General features: G+C 39.3%; 1 protein-coding gene across 3 annotated transcripts in view; it reads right to left on the bottom strand.

Annotated features, from left to right (window-relative positions):
- The window catches only part of EIF5B (eukaryotic translation initiation factor 5B), a 75619-nt gene that overhangs the window by 4017 nt on the left and 47831 nt on the right, over positions 1–23771 (bottom strand). For all 3 annotated transcript variants that reach the window (XM_019969787.2, XM_019969788.2, XM_070798297.1), the window contains exons 11-21: positions 15188–15295; positions 14890–15000; positions 12382–12449; positions 11678–11819; positions 3640–3771; positions 3039–3221; positions 2731–2892; positions 2095–2226; positions 547–678; positions 367–443; positions 86–250 (exon numbers count right to left, since the gene is read on the bottom strand). In XM_019969787.2, the coding sequence (XP_019825346.1) occupies positions 86–250; positions 367–443; positions 547–678; positions 2095–2226; positions 2731–2892; positions 3039–3221; positions 3640–3771; positions 11678–11819; positions 12382–12449; positions 14890–15000; positions 15188–15295 (1412 nt within the window). The remainder of the gene's footprint in view (positions 1–85; positions 251–366; positions 444–546; positions 679–2094; positions 2227–2730; positions 2893–3038; positions 3222–3639; positions 3772–11677; positions 11820–12381; positions 12450–14889; positions 15001–15187; positions 15296–23771) is intronic.

Here is a 23771-nt window from a genome sequence, read left to right as displayed (position 1 = left end):
GCCCACACACCTGTCTGCGACTGTAGGCCGGCGCAGCAGCAGCTGCATCAGCACAGCTCCAAAGTAGGTAAAACTACCAACTTACTTAAATTCTTCTTGTTTCTGTTTCTTGTAGTCTTGTCTGTATTTCGTAAAGGCATCAAATAAATGATAAATAATTTCTGCACTAAAAATTCTAACTCCTAAACTATCAGCCATTTCTTGGGCATCCCGTTCAATTCTCACATCGAAGGCCAAAATCACTGCATACCTAAAAGGTTAAAACACATCAAGGGTTACTGGATGAAATATAGACCGAGTCTTAACAGTCCCAATCAATCAAACAGGCAGCATGCAAGCCTTCAGTGCAGAGGAGAAATGACTTACTGAGGGTCGTGTTCCAGCATCACCGAAGCCTTCATGACGTCTTTTTTGTGGACGGGCCCAATGTTGATCCCTGCGTACTGTAAAAGGGGGTTCCCAGTTCAAATGCCTGTGTCAGGTGACAGGACAGCCCCCCAGACAGTGCCCCCCACCGAGTCCTGGGGAGTCGGCCCCATGACTTACGGGCACTTCTGATGTCTTCAGAAATTCAAGGAGAGCTTCCAGAGATCCCAGGGTCGAGGCCTGGACGTAGACGCCTTTCTCTTCTAATTTGATAGCGTTCAGTGTCTGCTTTAACTCGTGGATCAGCTCATCCTTGAGAAGAAACGACATTTGACAAGGTTATAAATACACCGCTATCTCAGCAGCCTAGAATTAAATCGTTTCTCTTTTTGATTAAGTGTTCATCTGAAAATATGAACCCAAGGCTGAGTGCGGGCAAGGCATGGTAAACTTGTGCGGGAAGGGAAGAAGAGATGTGGGTGCAGACCTGAGCTGTGCCCATCTCACTTCGGTTAGGCTGACTAATGCTGGAACATGTGAGACCTTTGCACCACCTGGCAGAGTAGATATAAAGCAGATGGATGAAAGGAATGACATCATAAATAATGATGTCATTATTTATGGTACAGGAGTCCTAAGCCCAGCGGGTTTGACGGTCAAGACCCCTCATCTCAACAGTCCTTTATCACTGCTCCATACAAGGTGGAGAGATTTTGATCAGAGGTCAGTAAAACCACCCTGTCGTTGCCATGAAAGACACACAAGTCCACAGCCTCCTGGAGACTGGCTAGAGGGGCACCCTGCGCTCACTGGCCGACTCTGAGCAGTGACTGGGTGCTGCCTCCAGAGCAGCTGCCCCAGCACACGGGAGCCCCGTGCTGCCAACAGCGGGGTTTTCTCTTCACAAGAGAATAAATAGTCATGTCTCAGCGTTTGCTTTTGTGAAGCTCTGCTGGGCTCATGTGTGCCACCTACTCCTGAAGACAGGCAGACGGGCTTTACAATGACCTCTAGAACCCAGTACAAGATTCGTTAGTTCTGTCTATATGACTGAGTGAAAGTGGCTCAGTCATGTCCGATCTTTGCCACCCCATGGACTGTAGCCTGCCAGGCTCCTCTGGCAATGGAATTCTCTAGGCCAGAATAGTGGAGTCCGTTGTCATTCCCTTCTCTAGGGGATCTTCCCAACGCAGGGACTGAACCCAGGTCTCCTGCATTGCAGGTAGATTCTTTACCATTTGAGCCACCAGGGAAGCCCAGTCTATATATGTAACTGAGTATCTTAAAAAAATAAATCACGAATGGAGAACTTCTAGCTTCTGATTCTTCTTTTTTTTTGGATGTGACCCATTTTTAAAATCTGTACTGAATTTGTTACAACACCGTTTCTGGGTTATGTTTGGTTTTTTGGCCGTAAAGCATGTGGGACCTTAGTCCCCCGACCAGGGATTGAACCTGCAGCAAAGTCTTCACCACTGGACCACCAGGAAAGTCCCTGGTTCATTTTTTAAATAAAACGTTCTAACTTTAATGTATATAAATGATCACTTATGCCAGTTTGTGGTTATACAAACGGAAGTGATTCTGAACCATCAACCATTTGTTCAGAGACCCAGATAAGTCTCCATGAAGACAAAGGTGCCTATTTTATTCTTCATTCCCAGCAGTGCCCTCCTCACACAAGAGACAACACAAAACATCACTGGAGGAAGAAAGAAATGAACTCACTTTAAGAACTGGGACTTCATCTTCTTTATAAGCCACGAGGAGGGGTAAACCAGCCAATGTTTTTTCCAGGTCCTTTCCAAGAATCTTTACCCCCTGAGCTGCTTCTACCTCTTTATGCTTCTCATATTGGTTCTACAGAGATCAAAACAGTTGTTACTACATTTACGTGAAAGGTGGCTAGCAGGGGACAGGATGACAGAGGATACTGTCATGACTTTGGGACAGGCAGAGTTCTCTAAAGTACATGCAAAAAGCAATAAATACAAATCAAAGACTGATAAATTCAACATTAAAAAGCTAAGTAACTTTGATTCCCAAGATACCACAGAATGAGTAAACAAATGAGTCACAGCAGAATATGCCACAATACATACATACAGTTACTGCTGGTAACTAGATAGCTGTGTGGAACCAAAACAACGTGCATTTGAGTTTTATGAGGAACTCTGCTGGCAAGTAAGAAATTTCTCAAATCTCTAATAGAAAGTCCTTTCTGTATGAAGACACCCGGAATTAAACCCGTGATGGGTGCATGTGTGTATTACAGCAGGTGGCTCTCAAAGGGAGGAACAACCCCAGCAGAACTTCTCAACATGGTGCAAGTGCTGCGTGCCGACGCTCACCACCCTGACTCACCTTCACTCTTAACTCCTTCATAGGGGGAGGTAACAGGAGGCCTCGGATCTGCGTGACGATAGGCCCTTCTACTCCGGGAACAATAATCGTGTCTCCTTCCTTCAGACGCCCGTTGATCAGTATTACATCAATAGTCGTGCCCATTCCCGGGAGAGCCTTAACCTAGGACACATTGTTGCAAAGGGGGTGAAACACAGACTACAATGACCCGCACTGATTAAATTGAGAGCAATCCATGGCCCCACTCGAAAACCCTGCTTGGGAGGTGGCGGGAGGCGGGGTGGATTAAACTGAATAGCTGGCATTACCTCCATCACCTGGGCTCTCAGCTCCTCACACTGGGCAAGCCTCTTACTCAACATGGTCTGAGTCAACTCAACAAGAAGGCAGATCAGACTTCCCATGCCATCGCCAGTGTGTGCAGAGGTAGGTACCAAGGACACAAAAGTGCGGGGATCCTTATTCTCATAGAACAAAGCTGCATTCAGCCCCTAGAGACATAAAAAGCAAAGTCACTGGTACAGGCCAAGCTGGGGAGGAAGGCCTCTAGAACAGAAGCCACCAACTGGAGGCTGGATGAACAATGGCTCTTCATTCTGAGAACGCCTCACCAACACCTAGACCACATGTGCCCTGTACACAGTACAGAAAAGTGGTTCCCTTCCAAGTCAGCTTGGTGTTTAACAAGTGTTTGTTTAAGTGTTAAAAATTCAGACTGCAACGAGAGGTCTTTGAAATAAAAGAATTTAAGGAGAATGGAGAAGAGAAAAGAATGAAAAATGCTAAATGCCATTCATAGGGAAACAGAACCAGTACCAATCAAAGTACTGGCTTGATTATAAAGACAAGGCAAAAGAAGAAAAAATCTCCTGTGATGTGGTCTCTTGTAAAGAAGGGAAGCTTTCTGACCTGCTGTGCAAATTCCACAATGATCGCCTTGGCCCGCTCCTCAAATTCATCTCTGGTGTTCTTCTTCTGTTTCTTCAGAGTAGCGGCCACGTCAGAGTCAGGGCTCTTTTTCCAATCATACAACCTATCAATCTAGAAACGTTTTTTATGTCAGAAGCATCTCTAAAGCACTCACAAAGCTCAACAAGTTAATAAATAAGGTTAATGTAAAAGCTCCAGGAAATCCGAATGTGTATCACACACATGTGGAAGAGTGTGTACTACTCAGACATTTCATGGAACCGAAAGTCCCGATCATATGCTTAGCTGCATCCCCTCTTAATTAGAAACTGAAGTACCACACTGCCCACTGGCTTCCAACCAGTTCATGAGAGGCTGCCATTTATTCAAAAATATCCTAGGAACATTAACATATGCTGGAATTCCAAAATGGTTAAATAGGTGACAGAAAAAAGGATTAATTACAGCCAAGTACCATCACCAGGAAAATGACATATGAAAAATACAGAAGACAATAATTATTTCCTATCTCAGAGAACACCCCATCATTAACTGTTTTATTGCTCAAATTAGGGTTGAATCTGTTTAATTAAATAATCTATTTTCTCTCACTTTTCAAGAGTGATAAATGGGTATAAAGAGGAAGATTATTTAATAGTAAAAACAAAAAAAAACATACTATGTTGGCTCAGTCTAGGGTGATAATACAAAGGTAACAGACCAATCTGAATGCCATCAAGAAGGAAAATCAGTAGAATTAGACCCAGAAATGACAATGATGAGATATAATTAGCATCACCTCTGAGCCACCAGGGAAGCCCCCCAATTAGCATCCAGGGGCCTTAAAACAGTTGTTATAAATATACAGTTGTTATATATATAAAATTATGTAAATGACTTTAAAGGAAAAGCATGTAACCTGTAGAGCTAAAAAGTGTGTATACATATATAAAATCTGAACTAAAAAGAAAAAATCACTGAACTGAAGCAGATGACACAATGCTAAAGATGAGCAAATAAGATAAAGCAAATACAAACTACCCCAACTGAGGCATGCAGGAAAAAATCGTGGAGAAAAAGAAAACTTCAGTAACTTCTACAAAACAATATTAACAGAAGTAACTCAGGGTCTAGAAAAGCTCTAGAATTCTATCAAACACTTAAAGAAGAATAACAGAGCAGAAAAATAACTGCACAAATAATGACCAAGAACTTTCTAAGGAAATCAAACTGAAGCAGGATAAATACAAAGAAAACTATTACATAATCTCACTGACAAAATTCTTAAAAAGTCTTTTTAAAAGCAATCCAACAAATCCCACATTACACACTGTGGAACAAAGAGTGACTAGAGATAAAAGCCAGAAAGTGAAGACAGTGAAGGAAAACAGAATTTTTTTAACCTAGAATTCTGTATCAATAAAACTATTTAGAAAATATTTTACCTGTGATAATAAAAACACAGTATGTCTAAGCAATGTTTTTAATAGTGCTAGGCAGACCTTTAAATGTTTGTGTTAGAAAAGAAAAAAAACAATATCTGAAAGCTTCCATTTTAAGAAACCAGAGAAAGAACAATGAATACAAATGTAACCAGAAAGACAAAAATAAAAATAAAAATTACCCCTTGAAATCAATGAAATACAAAATAGACAAACAGTACAGAATATCAATAAAACCGAAAGCTAGTCCTTTGAAAGACACAGATTTCTATACTAACAAAAGGAAAGTAAGAACTAAATAAAACTGAGTTAAATAAATAACTCAGCTTACTTAAACTCCACGCTCATGTGGCTTTACTAATGAATCCTATCAAATACCTAAAGAAGAATATTTCTACACAAACCCTTTCGGAAAACAGAGGAGGAAATACTTCTCATCTTATAAGGTCATTATTCTGAAAACCAGACAAGAGATATTAAAAGAAAACTATATACCAAAATCACTCACGGAGAGACACAAAAATCTTCGCAGATAAAAAAGCTCATCACATCCAGCAAAACATAAAAAATATACTCTGCCCAAGCGGGTGTTGCTCCAGTAATGAAAAGTTGGTTTACTGTTTTAAAAAGGGGGTAAAGAACAAATGGTGCTGGACCAAGTGTGTCCACAGGCAAAACGCTGAAGAGACGCACGGATCTCAGACCCTTCACAAAAACGAACTCAGAAGGGATCATCCAAATGTAAAACACCGGACTCTCAAACTCTTTAAACAGGACAAAACCCAGATGACCTTGGCCATGGTGATGACCAGATGAAACACCAAAGGCATGATCCATGAAAAACAGAACTGATAAATTAGACTTAATTAAAAAGTTTGTTCTGTGAAACAGAGTAAAGAAAGTGAGATAACAAAGCACAGATAGAAGAGAATACTGGCAAAATAACATGTGGATGAAGGAACAATATCTAAAATATACAAATAACTTTTAAAATTCAACAGTAAGTAAACAAAGAACCCAATGTTTAAAATGGGCCAAAATGCTTAACAAACACTTCACCAAAAAAGATATAAAAATGGCAAACAGGTACATGAAAAGATGTCATCTTATGTCACCAGTGAAATACGAATTAAAACAAGATACTGCTACACACCTATCGGGCTTCCCTGGTGGCTCAGCTGTAAAGAATCCGCCTGCAGTGCAGAAGAACCCGATCTGATTCCTGGGTCGGGAAGGTCCCCTGGAGAAGGGCATGGCAACCCACTCCAGTATTCATGGGGTTCCCTGCTGACTCAGACGCTAATGAATCTGCCTGCAATGCAGGAGATCTGGCTTTGATCCCTGGGTTGGGAAGATCCCCTGGAGGAGGACATGGCAACCCACTCCAGTATTCTTGCCTGGAGAATCCCATGGACAGAGGAGCCTAGTGGGCTACAATCCATGGGGTCACAAAGACTTGGACATGACTAAGCACAGCACACACCCATCAGAACAGCCAAACTTCAAAACACAACACCAAATGCTGGTGAGGATGAGGAGCGATGGGAACTCTCCTTCACTGCTGGTGGAAATACAACATGCTACAGATACTCTGGAAGACTACGAAAACTAAACACTCTGACCAAACAGTCCAGCCATCACGCTCCACTGTTATTTACCCAGGAGCTGAAAACTTACGCGCACACAAAATGTCTACAGCAGCTTTATTCATAATTATCAAAACTGAGACGTCCTTCGGTGGGTAAATGGATAAATAAACTATGGGTCATCTAGACAATGGGATATCATTCAGTGCTAAAAGAAAATAACTATCAAGTCACGGAAAAAAGAGAAGAAACTTTTATCACATTACTAACAGAAAGAAGATAATCTGAAAAGACTGCATACATACTATAGAATTCCAACTATATGACTACTCTGGAAAGGGCAAAACTAGGAAGACAGTAAGATCAGTGGCTGACAGTGGGTGGAGGTAGGTGGAGCCCAGAGGATATTTAGGGCAGTGAAAACGTGTGATTCTATACTGGTGGATACACGACACATCTGTGCAAACCCAGAGCACGTGCCACACCAAGAGTAAATTTTAAGGTAAACTATGGACTCTGAGTGTGTCAGTGTAGGTTCATCAGCTGCAACAAACGTAGCACTTGGCGGGGTATGCTGATCATGGGAACAACTATGGGAAAAGCTATGCATGTGTGGGGCAGGGAGTCTATCAGAAATCTCTACTTTCCCCTCAGTTTTGCTGTGAACTTAAAACTGTCCTTAAAAATTAAGACTTATTTAAAAAATAGTAATAAACTTCTCACCACCCTCAAAAAACATGGATGAATTCACAGAAGCATAATGTTAAATGTAAAAAGCCAGACACAAAAGAGTATATTTTGTCAAATTTGACTTACATGAAGTTTAAGAACAGGCAAAACTAACCCATGGACATAGAATTTGGAACAGTGATTGCTATGAGGGGCTGGGAACTGACTAGAATGGAGCACACTAGTACTTGTGAGGTGATGGAAAGTTTTATGTCTTAATTTGGGCTATTTAACAAGGATGTGGACTTCCTTGGTGGCTCAGTGGTAAAGAACCCACATGCCAATGCAGGAGACCTGGGTTCAATCCCTGGGTTGGGAAGATCCCCGGAGAAGGGAATGGCAACCCACTCTAGTATTCTTGCCTGGAGAATCCCATGGACAGAGGAGCCTGGTGGGCTACAGTCCATGGGTCACAAAGAGTTGGACACAATTTAGTGACTATACAAAAATAGACAAGGATATATGAATACATTTATCAAAACTCAATTTCACACTGTATATAAATTTTACCTCAATCCTCCCTGGTGGCTCAATGAAGAAACCTCCTGTAATACAGGAGACTGGAGTTTGATCCCTGGGTTGGAAAGATACCCTGGAAAAGGGAATGGCAACCCACTCCAGTATTCTTGCCTGAGTAATTCCATGGACAGAGGAGCCTGGCGGGCTATAGTCCATGGTGTTGAAAAGGTCGGACACAACTGATTGATTAACACTTTAAAAATAAGGAAAAAGCAAATTTATAGAAAGAATGAAAATACTTATGTTACAGTTTTTCCACTTGATAATAATGAACCTATTTTGAACCTTACTCTGATCAAATACTAGTCTTAAGAACCTGACATATTTTATCTAATTCTTACAAAAATTTAATAATGCTCTATTTTGCAGGCAAAAAGAGGCTAATTAAGGCCCATTTTTGTAAGTCTGAAGTGGCAAAGCCAGGATAGGAACACAGGATTCAAACCCTGGACACCAAGCTCTTAACCACTGTCCCACTCTGCTGCCAACTCAGAGCTCTCAGGATGCTGCTTCTCCAGAAACAACAAAACAACAAAACTTAGTCAGTTGACTAAGGCGGTGCCTACAGCAGAAGAGCAGGCTGAGGTCCTGTTAAGACTGTCGGTTTTTCTAGGAAAGTTCTAGGAGTAAGGAGCAAATAGAGATTTCCATGACATAAGACCACAGTGTGGCAGGGTCACTGTGCTTACTTAATTCAGATTTGCCCACCACTGGCCAAACCACGTTCTGGTGAGAAGTCAAAAGCACAGGCTTGTACAGTCTGGGAGAAAACTCCTAAGGGAGGACCTGTCTGCATTTGAAAAAAGCAACATTCGAATGACCTTAATTAATTAAGGAAATTGGATTAAACACAGTTAAACTCCTAGAAGGAAAAAAGATAACAAAATGAAGTGGAAAGAAATGGTCTACCAGGTGTGCACATTGTACAGTAAAAGACACAGAAACTATTATAAGTTCAAACTGAACTAAGCGACCCACAAAACAGTCTTTCTCCAAAATTAACAGTAGTTGGAATATATGGTAAGGGTTGAGTATGCAGTAGGCACTCAGTAAATTCTTATTGTTACCATTTAACAGGATTTATGACTTAGAAAAGATAGAAAACAACTCCATCTTACAACTGGTGCTGATCGATCAGAGCTTAATGAGAATCTTCATCTCTCTTCTAAAAAAGTGATAAGCTTAGAAAGAATTCAGTTTTCAAAGGTCACCTAGTGAAGCTGGGACTGTGAAGAAGGCTTAGTGGTCAGTCTCCTCCAGCTCTGTCCAAACTCAGAGAGTATAACACCACCCAGAGTGAACTAAGAATTTTGAGTGATAATGACACGTCAATGGAGGCTCATCAGTTTAACAAAGGTTCCTCTTCCTGCAGGATGTCAATAATGGGGGAGGCTTTGTATGTGTGAAGACAGGGGTACTTTCCCCTCAATTTTGCTGTGAATCTAAAAGTGCTCTAAAAAAATAAAGTTTTAAATAACAAGAAGTCAGTCAAGTCCCCCAATCCCCACATCAACAGGAATTCTCACCGTTAACTGAATAAAGGAGAAAAGCCACATGAACATATCAAGAGACGGAGAACAGGCATCTGACAAAAATCAACAACCATCTCAAGACAAACAAAAAACAATACTAAGTAACCTAGGAATAGAAGGGAATGTCCTCAGCTTAATAAAGTGCATTTATACCTGCCAGCATGCCTAATGGGGAAAGATGGAGAACTTTCCCCTAAGATGGAGAAGAAAGAAGAGAAAAGGATGTCTGTCACCACTTTTATTCAGCACTATTCTAGGAGATCCAGTTAGTAAAATACAGAAGAAAAACATTTATAAAGGATACAGATAAGGGGAAAAGTAAAAAAGTTTTCATCAGCAGATTACATAGTCATGTACTGATTTGACCAAAAAGCTCATTCGGGTTTTCCCCAAACCTGGAAAACCCGAATGACCTTTTTGGCAAACTACAGAAAATCCCACATGAACTACAAAAGAAGCCCCTAGGCCTAATCTAGTGAATTTAAAAGGTCACAGGATAAAGGTCAATATATAAAAATCAACTGTATTTTTATTTAAAATTGATGATTAGAAATCCAAAATTTAAACAGCTATTTACAGTAACACCAAAAGCATGAAATATTAGGGAAAATTTAGTAAAATATGACCAACACATGGACAATAAAAAACTATAGCATACTGTCAAGACAAAGTGAATGTAGAGACAGACACCATGCTCACTGACTGCAAGACTCAACTTAGTTAAAACGTCCATTCTCCCAGAATTTATCTACAAACACAACCCCAATTAAAATCCCAGAAGGTTTTTTGCAGAAAATAACAAGCTGATTCTAAACTTTATATGGAAATTCAAAGACCCTGAAATAACCAAAACAAATTTGAGAAATAAAAAGTTGAAGAACTTAACCACCATCTGCTTTCATGAATCACTATGAAATTACAATCAAGACAGGGAAGCAGTGGCGTGAGGATGGATACAGAGGTCAGCGGAAGAGAAGAGAAATACTAAGAACAAATATATGAACATGGCCATTTTTAACAAAGACTGCAAAGTAATTCAATGGGGGAAGAATATATACATTTTGAAAAAAGTGAACTTTGGGTTCTACTTTATATCATGCAAAATTAAAATCATAAGTATCTAGCAACACTGGAAAAAAATTTTCATGAACTTGGGGTGGGAAAAGTTTACTTGTATAGAATACAAACAAGAAATTATTTAAAAATTTCTCATAAATCAATTTTGCTAAAATTACAAATGTCTTCTCTTCAAAAAAACATCATTAAAGAAACGAAAAACTAAGTCTGACTCTAAAAACACATCTGCAACACACGCAACTGACAAAGGGCTTCTGTCGACAATATAAAGAACTCTTACAACTGAGGAGGACGACAATCTAATAAAAAACGAGCAAAGGAGTTTGAACAGATACTTGAGAAATCAAGTAAGTCTACAAAAAGATGTCTGATGCCATTAGTCATCATGGAAATGCAAATGGAAATGGTACACTTTGGCACTACACACTTTAATTAGAGTGGCAGCAGGCAGGGGTTAAGTGTTGGCAAGAATGTGCAGAAATGAACTCTTCCTAATTGCTGGTTAAAAAATGTAAAATGGTACCATTTCTTTGGGAAAATGTGTCATTTTCTCATAAGGCTGAATATATACCTACCATATGACCCAGCAATTCTATTCCTAAATATTTACTACAAGTAAAGGAAAATAAATGTCTACACAAAGACTTCTGTAAAAATGTTCATAGCTGCTTCGTTAATAACCTAAAACTATAATCAATCCAAGAATCCTTCAACAGGTACATGGATGAAGTATGGTGAAGACATATTAACCAGATAATGAAATCTTACTGAACAATAAAAAGAACAATCTATGACCTATGTAGCAACATGGATAAAGAGGTCACACACTGTGTGGTTCCATTAATATGAAACTATAAAACAGACAAAGCTAGTCTATGATGGCAGAAAGAAAGCTGGTATTAGGGGTGTAGAAGGGGCGCACTGACTTAAAAGAACATGAAGGGGAAAAAACCAAAAAGAACACGAGGGAACATTCTGGGAATATGGACATGAGGTCTATATTCTAAATGATGGTGGCTGTATGTATGTGTGATTTTGTCCACATACACTGAACTGTACACTTAACAGGAGTGTATTTTCTTACATGAAAGTTATGTTAACCATGAAAAATAAGCACATTTTCACGACTTAATTTTTCAGAAGAGGAGCTTACCTTATTGAGGGCAACAATGAAGGGACATTTTTTAGATTTCAAAAGGTTGATAGATTCAATTGTCTGGGGCTCCAAACCATGCATAATATCAACAACTAAAATGGCAATGTCACAAAGAGAGCTTCCTCTGTTTCTCAGATTACTGTTGGAAAAGGACACATAAATAGAAATCTTGAAATTAAATACTTTTACTCAAAGAAACTTAAAATGTTCATTTCTTTGTAAAACCCACACAGAAAGAACAAAATGAAGTACATGCATTAAATTCAAGTGGCATTAGCCCTTAACATGCCAAATGCTCATCTGACAGTGAACTGACATCAATTGCAATGACTTAGTTCCAGAAATTCCTCCATTATGTCTGCCAGTTTTACTGACCAAGTTTTTTGCACTAAGGAACATGGTCAAGAGGCAACAGAATAAAACTCCACCTGTAACAGTTTCATAGGAGATAGACCAGGCATGTATTAGGATTTGCTCTTTCAAAGTGGAAAAGACTTCTCTCTACAAAAAAACAAGTCCCCAAATAAAGTCCTACTAACAAGTCAGTGAGGCACAGGTGAGGGCTGGTAGTTACAAGGACCACAGATATCAAAATAGTACACAAAGATTAATGACTAGTCAGAAGTCCTCACTCACTGAACGTCGAGACTTACTGGCTTCAAGCAGTGTGCCTGCTGACAAAAGACACAAATCACTCTTACCTGAAAGACTCATGCCCCGGAGTGTCAATAATCAGCATTCCTGGAATCCGTACGTTCTCTCGATCAAACTAGAAAAAATAGGAAAAGTGGAGAGCTGACTTAACAAAGAACCAAAACAACAAAAGCATCTTTACAAGACAATTATTCTGCCAGGAAAACTTCAAAATAACAGCACTTCCTTTTCCAAATGAACTGCTTTAAAACAGTGAGTCAACCAGCAAAGCACAACAGTTAACATTTTCATTAATATTAAAAGGCGTTCTGTAGAAAAAAATGAAATGAGAAAAATTCCCCTTGTTAAGTTAACTATGATGTAGTCTAAAACTGAACAGATTACTCGTAAGGGACAAATGACAGAGGATCTGAGAGTGATTATCTATAAAAAGCTAACACAGAAGAAGAGGCTCTCAGTGTTTGGAAAACTTATCTGGTCAAATTTTAGAGCAATTCTAAACTCTGAAAAATATCCCAAAGTATGTTTAAAAGAAAATTAACATATTAAATTATTAAAAGAATTAAGCTCATATCCTGCTTTATTCAAATGTCATTATAAAGACTTGATTTTCTGGACAAAAGTCCATGAATGAATGGAAAGAGCATTACACCTGAGTATTCAGCCACTGGAAGGACTGATGCTGAAGCTGAAGCTCCAATGTTCTGCCACCTGATGTGAAGAACTGACTCATTAGAAAAGACCCTGATGCTGAGAAAGATTAAAGGCAGGGGGAGAAGGGGACAACAGAGGATGAGATGGTTGGATGATATCATCAACTTGATGGACATGAGTTTGAGCAAGCTCCAGGAGTTGGGGATGGACAGCAAAGCCTAGTGTGATACAGTCCATGGGGTCTCAAACAGTCGGACATGACTAGGTGACTGAACTGAACTGAACTGAGATATGGACATCCTCTTTTAACCTGAACATTAGCACTGGCCAACAAATCTCTCTTACGCATACACACACAGAACTTTTTTCACTTTGTTTATCTATACTTTTGTCAATCTTGATATGATTTTCCAAAATCTTATCTAGTGATCTAGGTCAAAATGATTCAAATGCAAAACATTTCAATTTTGCATTCTGGTGGTCTTAAATCAAAATCTGCCATAATTACTTTCAGTTCACTGTCTGGAATACAAACAATAAAAACCACCAGAATCAAATTTCATTTACAAATTCAGAAAACTGCAATTCAAGAAAACTATCCTAAAATAAAGATATTAAACTATATACTAAAATGGAACACCATATAACTAGAAAATTGACCCAGAACAACCAATACCAAGATGCAAAAGACCACATAGTTTATAAGAGGATGAAAGCCAGCTTGTATTAAAACTTGAAAGGTGAAGCTTTATGTGAGAAGAAACTCGAACAACAGTCAATAAACTTTAGGAGAGAAAAAGTGAACCAAGGATTTACATGCAGCCAACTGATTTTCCAGGATGAAAGTCACAAAGTAACGCTTCAATGTTCAAAGAACTCAAGGAATATTACTTCCATTACTCCTTTAGGAATCTACAAGAAAACAAGCTTCAAAAAACAACTTCCAACAAACAAAACAAAAGCTGGAGTGACACGCTCACAGAGCCTTTCTAAACACAGAACTGAGACTGAAGAGAGACACCAGCATGTGACAATATGCTGTGTGTTACATCAGAGTGCATGGATGTCACAAGACAAACAAGACTACTTGAACAGTATCAAAAACACTCAGAAGCCAATCAATCCTAGAAAGATGGAACTATCTCGGCATAGTAAAAATTGAAATGGATTAAAACACAGTATAAACAGGTTGAAATCCATGAGTTTATAATAACATAAAACCAAACCACTCTTTGTTTGAAAAGCTGGTACATAAAGGTGAAGGATCAGACCTTTCTCCCGCATCCCATCACTCTGAGACCAAACAGTAGATGAGGACTCTGCAGAAGTAATTGGGTAACGGGACCGGAATATCAACATTTAGAGATGACTTTAAAAGCTAATCCTGGGTGGAAGAGGAGGACTCGGACTGAAAAGGGACACAAGGCTTCTGAAGAAACTGGCAAGGTTCTACCCAGAAGCTGAGTAACACAAATGGTGTTTGATTCACTAAGCTTTACATTAATCATATGTGATTTTCCCTCGTGTTATATTTAACAAAAATAAAAACTGAGTATTTCTAAAGTTGAGAAATAGGAGATAAAATCAGAAGAGCTGGGGAAGAAACAGAATGTTTAAACATGTTTAAACATGGGGATCCATGATAAAAGTATTAAAACAAGGAAATGGCAGACTTTTAACACAGAAAAGCAACTGCCTCTTGGAGCAAGAGGGAAGGAGCACTCCTACAATATTTAATGCTTTATGTCTTTAAAAAAGAGATCTGAAGGGCAACGTGGAGTTTGTTACTTATGAACGGTGAGTGTGTGGATCTGTGATACTATTCTGTTTTTTTCTATATGTAAAATAATTTATAACAATTTTTGTCAGAGATTAAGACACACGAAATACAGTGCACTTACATTTTTAATCATCTTAGTTTGTTCATTAATAGCTTCAAGAGGGACATTGGTGGCACCAATTTGCTGTGTGATACCACCTGCTTCACCATCTTGTACATGTGTGTGACGGAGCTGGGATGAGAGAGCAGATTCCAAGTCAAATTTCAAAATGCATAAAGAAGCAAAAGCAGTAATAAAACAACAGCTTACTTACTGTAAACAGAACTGCCCATGTGTGCTATAGTTTCTATTAGCTTTTCATAGGGTATCATTCACTTATTCAAAGAGTTATATATCAATGCACACAACATTTTCTTACCTTATCTAGAATTTTTGTCTTCCCTGTATCCACATGTCCAAGTACACAAATAACAGGAGCTCTCAGCTTCTCTGTATTTACATTTTTACTGTGTTCAAGTCGCCGTTTCTGGGAACAACAACAAAAATACACACACAAAATTAAATATTTCAAACTTTCACTACCATTTTCCTTTAAATTAGTTTCCCTTCGCAAGAGAACGCCACAACCTGCATACAAGTTGTTTGCTGATTTAACTACGTGTAATTGCATTTTACAATGTGAACTTTACAACCTTTGAGCAAGGAGACACCTGTTTAGATTTCAGAGCAGCACTGCTAATTATGGATTAGAATGATGTAAAATATTTGCTCAAACTTTCTGAACACTTTTGTACGTGGTTAACTTAATGGAATATAATGAATATTTTGTTCACACTTACTATATAGTATAAACCTCTAACTTATGTTGTTGTTTTTCTGTTGTCTAATTGCTAAATCATGTCCAACTCTTTATGACTCCGTGGACTGTAGCCCAGCAGGCTCCTCTGTCCATGGGATTTTCCAGGCAAGAATACTGGAGTGGATAGCCATTTCCTTCTCCAGGGCATCTTCCCAAACCAGAGATCAAACCTATGTCTCCTGTGGTGCAGGTGGATTCTTTACTGCTGACCCACCAGGGAAGCCCTGTGGGGGAAAGTTTATATAAAAAGAAGTATACTCCAGCATTCAAAAAAATTTCACTTCAAATTGTTAAAAATCTTAAAGCAATATATTTCAAAACTGTATCCAGTGCACACGTACACAGCTACTGCACACTTCAGCCTAAGACACCCAGATGGCACTCCCACCTTCCCAAGGTGGATCTAAGCATGAGAAAGCCTTCCGACACACCATGTGTTTACCAAGCACCTACTTCCAAACACTTCAGCTTCTGAGAACCAAACAAAAGCACAAGGCAGCAGCTCCTCTTCAGAACGCCAGCCTTTCAGGTGAAGCTGGCGTGCAAATGAGGAGGACTTCCACAAAAGGCTGAAGTGATGTCATTCACAAAACTATTTTCCATCTAAAAACCATTTTTGTAAGAACACTCTCATTTCTAGCATCAGACACTGAATCCTTCTATAGAAACTGTAATGAAAAAATATTTTGGAATGCCAAAAGAGAGATGCAATTTTACTAGCAAAGAGCAGTACACAACAGCTTCACAGTGTTTATGACTCACACTTTACCTGGTAGTCTAGTGATTAAGAATCCACCAGCCAATGCAGGGGACAAGGGTTCGATCCCTGGTCCAGAAGATTCCACGTGTTGTAGAGCAACTAAGACCATCCCCACAACTACTGAGCTGGTGCTCTAGAGCCCATGAGCCCAGAGCCCCTGCTCCACAACAAGAGAAGCCACTCCAAGGGGAAGCCTGTGCACTGCAATCAGAGAGCAGCCCCTGCTTGCTGCAACTAGAGAAACGTCGTGTACAGCAATGAAGACCCAGCACAGCCAAAACTAATAAATAAAATCTTAAAAAAAAAAGTATGACTCAAAAGCAAACATCATGAGCTTAGTTACAATCTATGAAGAATTACTGGAGTAAAAAAATTTCAGTGTAGTGCAGCACATAAGATCAATCTATAAAAATCAACTGCATTTCTTTGTACTAACAATGGAAGATTAAATAGTGACTCCACTCACAAGAGCATCAAAAAAAAACAATATATGTGACAATAAACTTAACAAAAGAAAAATAAATCCTATACTCTGGAAACTACAAAACATTGCTGGATGAACTTTCAAAGGATCTAAATAAATGGAGAGATAGCTATTTCCACAGATTGGCAAATTCAGTATTAATAAGATGGTAATTCTCCCTAAAATTGATCTACAGATTCAATGCAGTCCCTATCAAAAGTGTGAGAAGACTTTTGCAAAAACTGATAAGCTGATTCTAAAATCTGTATGGAAAAGCAAGTGACCTAGGAAGTTGAAACAATCTAAAATAGGAGGAACAATGTTGGAAGACTTACATTACCCAACTTCAAAACTTATCACGAAAACTATAGTAATCAAGAAAGTGTGGTACTGACATAAGAAAAGACACACAGATGAATGAAACAGAACTGAAAGTCCAAAAGCAAACCCTCACACTTCTGCCACTTGATTTGTCAAAGATGAGAAGGCAACACAAAGAGGGGAAGAGTCGTCTTTTAAACCAACGGTGCTGGTTATCATTAAAAAAATGACCTAAATCCTTACACCCTACATAAAAATTATCTTAAAATAGATACAAGGACAAAAAGTATAAATCTGTAAGAAGAAAATCACAGGACAAACTATTCATGATCGTGGTTTCAACAAGATTTCTTCAATACAACACCAGAAGAATAATTCATGCTCTAGTAAAAGAAAAACTTAATAAATTAGATGTTACCAAACTTAAAATGTATGCATGTCAAAAAGATACTGCTAAAAATGAAAACTACTCTTACAACACAATAAAAAAAGACAAATTCCAAAATTTTAAAAATGAACAAAAGTTTGGATACTTCAACAATTAAGACTATAGGAATGGCCAAAAAGCATACAAAGAAATGATAAACATCATGGAAATGCAAATTAAAACCATAGTTAGACACATTGCTTCACATCCCTCTAGAATGGTTATAATGGGAAAGCAGACAATAACAAGTATTTGGACGTAGAGAAACTAGAACCCTCAAGTGATTAAAATCTTTAATTGTAGAGAAACTTTGAAAATGCAGTTTCTGAAAAAGCTAAACACGAATTTACTACGTGAGTAAGCAATTTCATTCTTCAGTTCAGACACAGCTCAGCTGTGTCTGACTCTTTGCGACCCCATAAATTGCAGCACGCCAGGCCTCGCTGTCCATCACTAACTCCTGGAGTCCACTCAAACTCATGTCCATCAAGTTGGTGATGCCATCCACCATCTCATCCTCGGTCGTCCCCTTCTCCTCCTACCCCCAATCCCTCTCAGCATCAGGTCTTTTCCAATGGTCAACTCTTCGCATGAGGTAGCCAAGGTATTTGAGTTTCAGCTTCAGCATCAGTCCTTCCAATGAACACCCAGGACCGATCTCCTTTAGGATGGACTGGTTGGATCTCCTTGCAGTCCAAGGGACTCTCAAGAGTCTTCTCCAACACCACAGTTCAAAAGCATCAATTCTTCGGCGCTCAACTTTCTTCACAGTCCAACTCTCACATCCATACGTGACCACTGGAAACACCATAGCCTTGACTAGACGGACCTTTGCTGGCAAAGTAGTACTCTGATTTTTTTTTCCTTTCTTTCTTTTTTTTAAAAAAAATTTTTTTTTAACTTTACAATATTGTATTGGTTTTGCCATATATCGACAATCTCTTTAACAAGTAGTGCTGGGAAATCTGGTCAACCACTTGTAAAAGAATGAAACTAGAACACTTTCTAACACCATACACAAAAATAAACTCAAAATGGATTAAAGATCTAAACGTAAGACCAGAAACTATAAAACTCCTAGAGGAGAACATAGGCAACACACTCTCTGACATACATCACAGCAGGATCCTCTATGACCCACCTCCCAGAATATTGGAAATAAAAGCAAAAATAAACAAATGGGACCTAATTAACCTTAAAAGCTTCTGCACATCAAAGGAAACTATTAGCAAGGTGAAAAGACAGCCTTCAGAATGGGAGAAAATAATAGCAAATGAAGCAACTGACAAACAACTAATCTCAAAAATATACAAGCAACTCCTACAGCTCAACTCCAGAAAAATAAATGACCCAATCAAAAAATGGGCCAAAGAACTAAATAGACATTTCTCCAAAGAAGACATACAGATGGCTAACACACACATGAAAAGATGCTCAACATCACTCATTATCAGAGAAATGCAAATCAAAACCACTATGAGGTACCATTTCACGCCAGTCAGAATGGCTGCGATCCAAAAGTATCTTTGCTTTTTAATATGCTATCTAGGTTGGTCATAACTTTCCTTCCAAGGAGTAAGCATCTTTTAATTTTATGGCTGCAATCACCATCTGCACTGATTTTGGAGCTCAAAAAAATAAAGTCTGACACTGTTACCCCATCTATCTTCCCCTGAAGTGATGGGACAAGATGCCATAATCTTAGTTTTCTGAATGCTGAGCTTTAAGTCAACTTTTTCACTCTCCTCTTTCACTTTCATGGGCTTTTTAGTTCCTCTTCACTTTCTGCCATAAGGGTGGTGTCATCTGCATATCTGAGGTTATTGATATTTCTCCCAGCAATCTTGATTCCAGCTTGTGTTTCTTCCAGTCCAGCGTTTCTCATGATGTACTCTGCATATAAGTTAAATAAACAGGGTGACAATATACAGCCTTGATGAACTCCTTTTCCTATTTGGAACCAGTCTGTTGTTCCATGTCCAGTTCTAACTCTTGCTTCCTGACCTGCATACAGATTTCTCAAGAGGCAGGTCAGGTGGTCTGGTATTCCCATCTCTTTCAGAATTTTCCACAGTGTATTGTGATCCACATAGTCAAAGGCTTTGGCATAGTCAATAAAGCAGAAATAGATGTTTTTCTGGAACTCTCTTGCTTTTTCCATGATCCAGCAGATGTTGGCAATTTGATCTCTGCTTCCTCTGTCTTTTCTAAAACCAGCTTGAACATCAGGAAGTTCACGGTTCACATATTGCTGAAGCCTGGCTTGGAGAATTTTGGACATTACTTTACTAGCGTGTGAGATGAGTGCAACTGTGCAGTAGTTTGAGCATTCTTTGGCATTGCTTTTCTTCGGGATTGGAATGAAAACTAACCTTTTCCAGTCCTGTGGCCACTGCTGAGTTTTCCAAATTTGCTGGCATATTGAGTGTAGCACTTTCACAGCACCATCTTTCAGGATCTGAAATAGCTCAACTGGAATTCCATCACCTCCACTAGCTTTGTTTGTAGTGATGCTTTCTAAGGCCCACTTGACTTCACATTCCAGGATGTCTGGCTCTAGGTGAGTGAACACACCATCATGATTATCTGGGTCATGAAGCTCTTTTTTGTACAGTTCTTCTGTGTATTCTTGCCACCTCTTCTTAATATCTTCTGTTAGGTCCATACCATTTCTGTCCTTTATTGTGCCCATCTTTGTATGATTTGTTCCCTTGATATCTAATTTTCTTGAAGAGATCTCTAGTCTTTCCCATTCTATTGTTTTCCTCTATTTCTTTGCACTGATTGCTGAGGAAGGCTTTCTTACCTCTCCTTGCTATTCTTTGGAACTCTGCATTCAGATGTTTATATCTTTCCTTTTCTCCTTTGCTTTTCGCGTCTCTTCTTTTCACAGCTATTTGTAAGGCCTCCCCAGACAGCCATTTTGCTTTTTTGCATTTCTTTTCCACGGGGATGGTCTTGATCCCTGTCTCCTGTACAATGTCACGAACCTCATTCCATAGCTCATCAGGCACTCTATCTATCAGATCTAGGCCCTCAAATCTATTTCTCACTTCCACTGTATAATCATAAGGGATTTGATTTAGGTCATACCTGAAGGAGAGCCAACTAGTCCATTCTGAAGGAGATCAGCCCTGGGATTTCTTTGGAAGGAATAATGCTAAAGCTGAAACTCCAGTACTTTGGCCACCTCATGCAAAGAGTTGACTCATTGGAAAAGACTCTGATGCTGGGAGGGATTGGGGGCAGGAGGAGAAGGGGACAACAGAGGATGAGATGGCTGGATGGCATCACTGACTCGATGGACTTGAGTCTGAGTGAACTCCGGGAGTTGGTGATGGACAGGGAGGCCTGGCCTGCTGCAATTCATGGGGTCGCAAAGAGTCGGACACGACTGAGCGACTGAACTGAAATGAATCGTCTAGTGGTTTTCCCACTTTCTTCAATTTAAGTCTGAATTTGGCAATAAGGAGTTCATGATCTGAGCCACAGTCAGCTCCTGGTCTTGTTTTTGCTGACTGTATAGAGCTTCTCCATCTTTGGCTGCAAAGAATATAATCAATCTGATTTCGGTGTAGACCATCTGGTGATGTCCATGTATAGAGTCTTCTCTTGTGTTGTTGGAAGAGGGTGTTTATTATGACGAGTGCATTTTCTTGGCAAAACTCTATTAGTCTTTGCCCTGCTTCATTCCGTATTGCAAGGACAAAATTGCCTGTTACTCCAGGTGTTTCTTGACTTCCTACTTTTGCATTCCAGTCCTGTATAATGAAAAGGACATCTTTTCTGGGTGTTAGTTCTAAAAGGTCTTGTAGGTCTTCATAGAACCGTTCAAGTTCAGCATCTTCAGCGTTACTGGTTGGGGCATGGGCTTGGATTACTGTGATACTGAATGGTTTGTCTTGGAAACGAACAGAGATCATTCTGTCAGTTTTGAGATTGCATCCAAGTACTGCATTTCGGACTCTTTTGTTGACCATGATAGCTACCCCATTTCTTCTAAGGGATTCTCACCCACAGTAATAGATATAATGGTCATCTGAGTTAAATTCACCCATTCCAGTCCATTTTAGTTCGCTGTTGCCTAGAATATTGATGTTCACTCTTGGCATCTCCTGTTTGACCACTTCCAATTTGCCTTGATTCGTGGACCTGACATTCCAGGTTCCTATGCAATATTCCTCTTTATGGCATCGGACCTTGCTTCTATCATCAGTCACATCCACAACTGGGTATTCGTATCTCACTCTTAGACACTGCCAAATTTCTAGGATTAAAAAAAAATTCACTCCTAAAAATTGTTTTTATTCAAAAGTAACAAAAATATATCTCCATGCACAGACTCATATGAGACCGTTTTGTAACAGAAGTACAAATGACAAAAAGTGGAAACAATTCAAATGTTCTTTAACTGGTGAATGGACACAAATAAAATGTGGTATCTATATATAACGGAACACTGCTGTCAGTTAAAAGGAACACAGTACTGACAGAGCAGCAACACAGATGAATAGGCTGAAGTGACAGAAGCCAGACACAAAAGACCAAGTAATACAAAGTTGCATTTATGATGAAGTTTCTGGAGAAGACGCTGTCCTGAGGCAGGAAACAGATGAGCAGTTGCTTGGGGGCAGGAATGGGTAATGACTGCAGATTGGCACAAGGATATTTCTGGGGTGATGAACATATTCTAAAAGTTGAGTTGTGGGGGTGGCTGCACAACTCTGTAAATTTACAAAATGTCACTGAATTGTAAACTTAAAATGGGTCAGTTTTACAGTATGAAATCACATCTCAACCAAGCCGTTCAAAAATTGTTGACCTAGGACTTCCCTGGTGGTCTAGTGGTTAAGAATCTGCCACACAGTGCAGGAGACACAGGTTCGATCCTGGGTCCAGGAAGATCCCACATGGCACAAAGCAACTAAGCCCATGAGCTACAACTGATGAGCCCATGAACTGCAACGAAGCACAGCACAGCACAGAACTAGCTTGAGCACAGCAATGAAGACCCAGTACAGCCAAAACACTTTTTTTAAATTGTTGAGCTAAAGAGGACCACTGCATATTGTTAAAAGGAGGGGCCGGGGGTGGGGGGATGCAAACACTAAATTTATTACTTAATTTTTAATTATTTTTTTTTTAAATCATGGGGTTCATAACCAGATTCATTGCCAAAGGCAGTTCTATCTCACTAGGGAGTGAGATAATAGGGAACTGTTACTTTATGATTATACCCATTCTGTTCGTAAATCACCAAGCACAGTATACAATGTCTGGCTGAAGTAGGTCTGTGGGAAGAAGCAGAGACACGAGCAGGAGAAGGGAGGGGATTTAGAGGGTGATCAGAGATATTGCTGAACATCCTAAAATGAAGAGGACAGTCCCCCACAGCAGAGAATTCTTAGGCCCAAAAATGTCAATAGTGCTGAGGCTGAGAAACCCCGATTTACAGTAACAGACTTTGTTAGTCCTTTAGAAATTTGGAAAATGTATTCCTAACTAAACTTGACAGAAGGAAAAGGCAAATACTGATACAGAGGTATTCACAAACTAACTGAAAGCTACAATTGCACATGAAAAAATTAAGGAAAGCTAAAAACAATTTTAGTTTTAAAACAGTTTAGCCTCTTCAAAGCAAATTAGTTTTTAGTGTATTATTTATGCTAAGCTGACATAACTAGAGAAAACTTCCTCCTGAAGTCTAGTAGAAATAGTAGTAGAAGTCTACTGCATTAAGAAGGGAAAACAGTTAAGTGGCAGGGTATGTGAACTTGACTAAACGGAAGCCTCATTAACCCACCTGATCTAAAGAACTAAAGGGACCACATGTGTCAGAATGACTAAACACACAAGGCAAACACTCAATTAGAGCGCATAAGCTCAGAGTATCTCTATAAACCTATAAAAAAATCTCTCAAAGAGCACACTAAAATTTGGATTAAAAAAAGAAAAAACTGATAAAGCAGTCAGCATTCCATCTTAGCAAACAGTGAGGTCCTTGGGTTAGACCAGTGTCAAGGACCTATTATGTCTCAGCATCACAAAAACGGAACAGATACCAATCCGAGACTGTTTTTTAAATTGCTCCTCAATAGAAGCGTTAGTTGTAAAGTTCTAATGATCACAGAGGAAGGGGGTGGAAAGGAGTAGAGAAGAGGAAAAATGAGTA

This window comes from Bos indicus, chromosome 11, assembly GCF_029378745.1.
Source record: "Bos indicus isolate NIAB-ARS_2022 breed Sahiwal x Tharparkar chromosome 11, NIAB-ARS_B.indTharparkar_mat_pri_1.0, whole genome shotgun sequence".
Classification (NCBI taxonomy): Eukaryota; Metazoa; Chordata; class Mammalia; order Artiodactyla; family Bovidae; genus Bos; species Bos indicus.
Note: the sequence above shows the minus strand (reverse complement) of the source record. Positions and strands in the feature narration are given on the sequence as shown.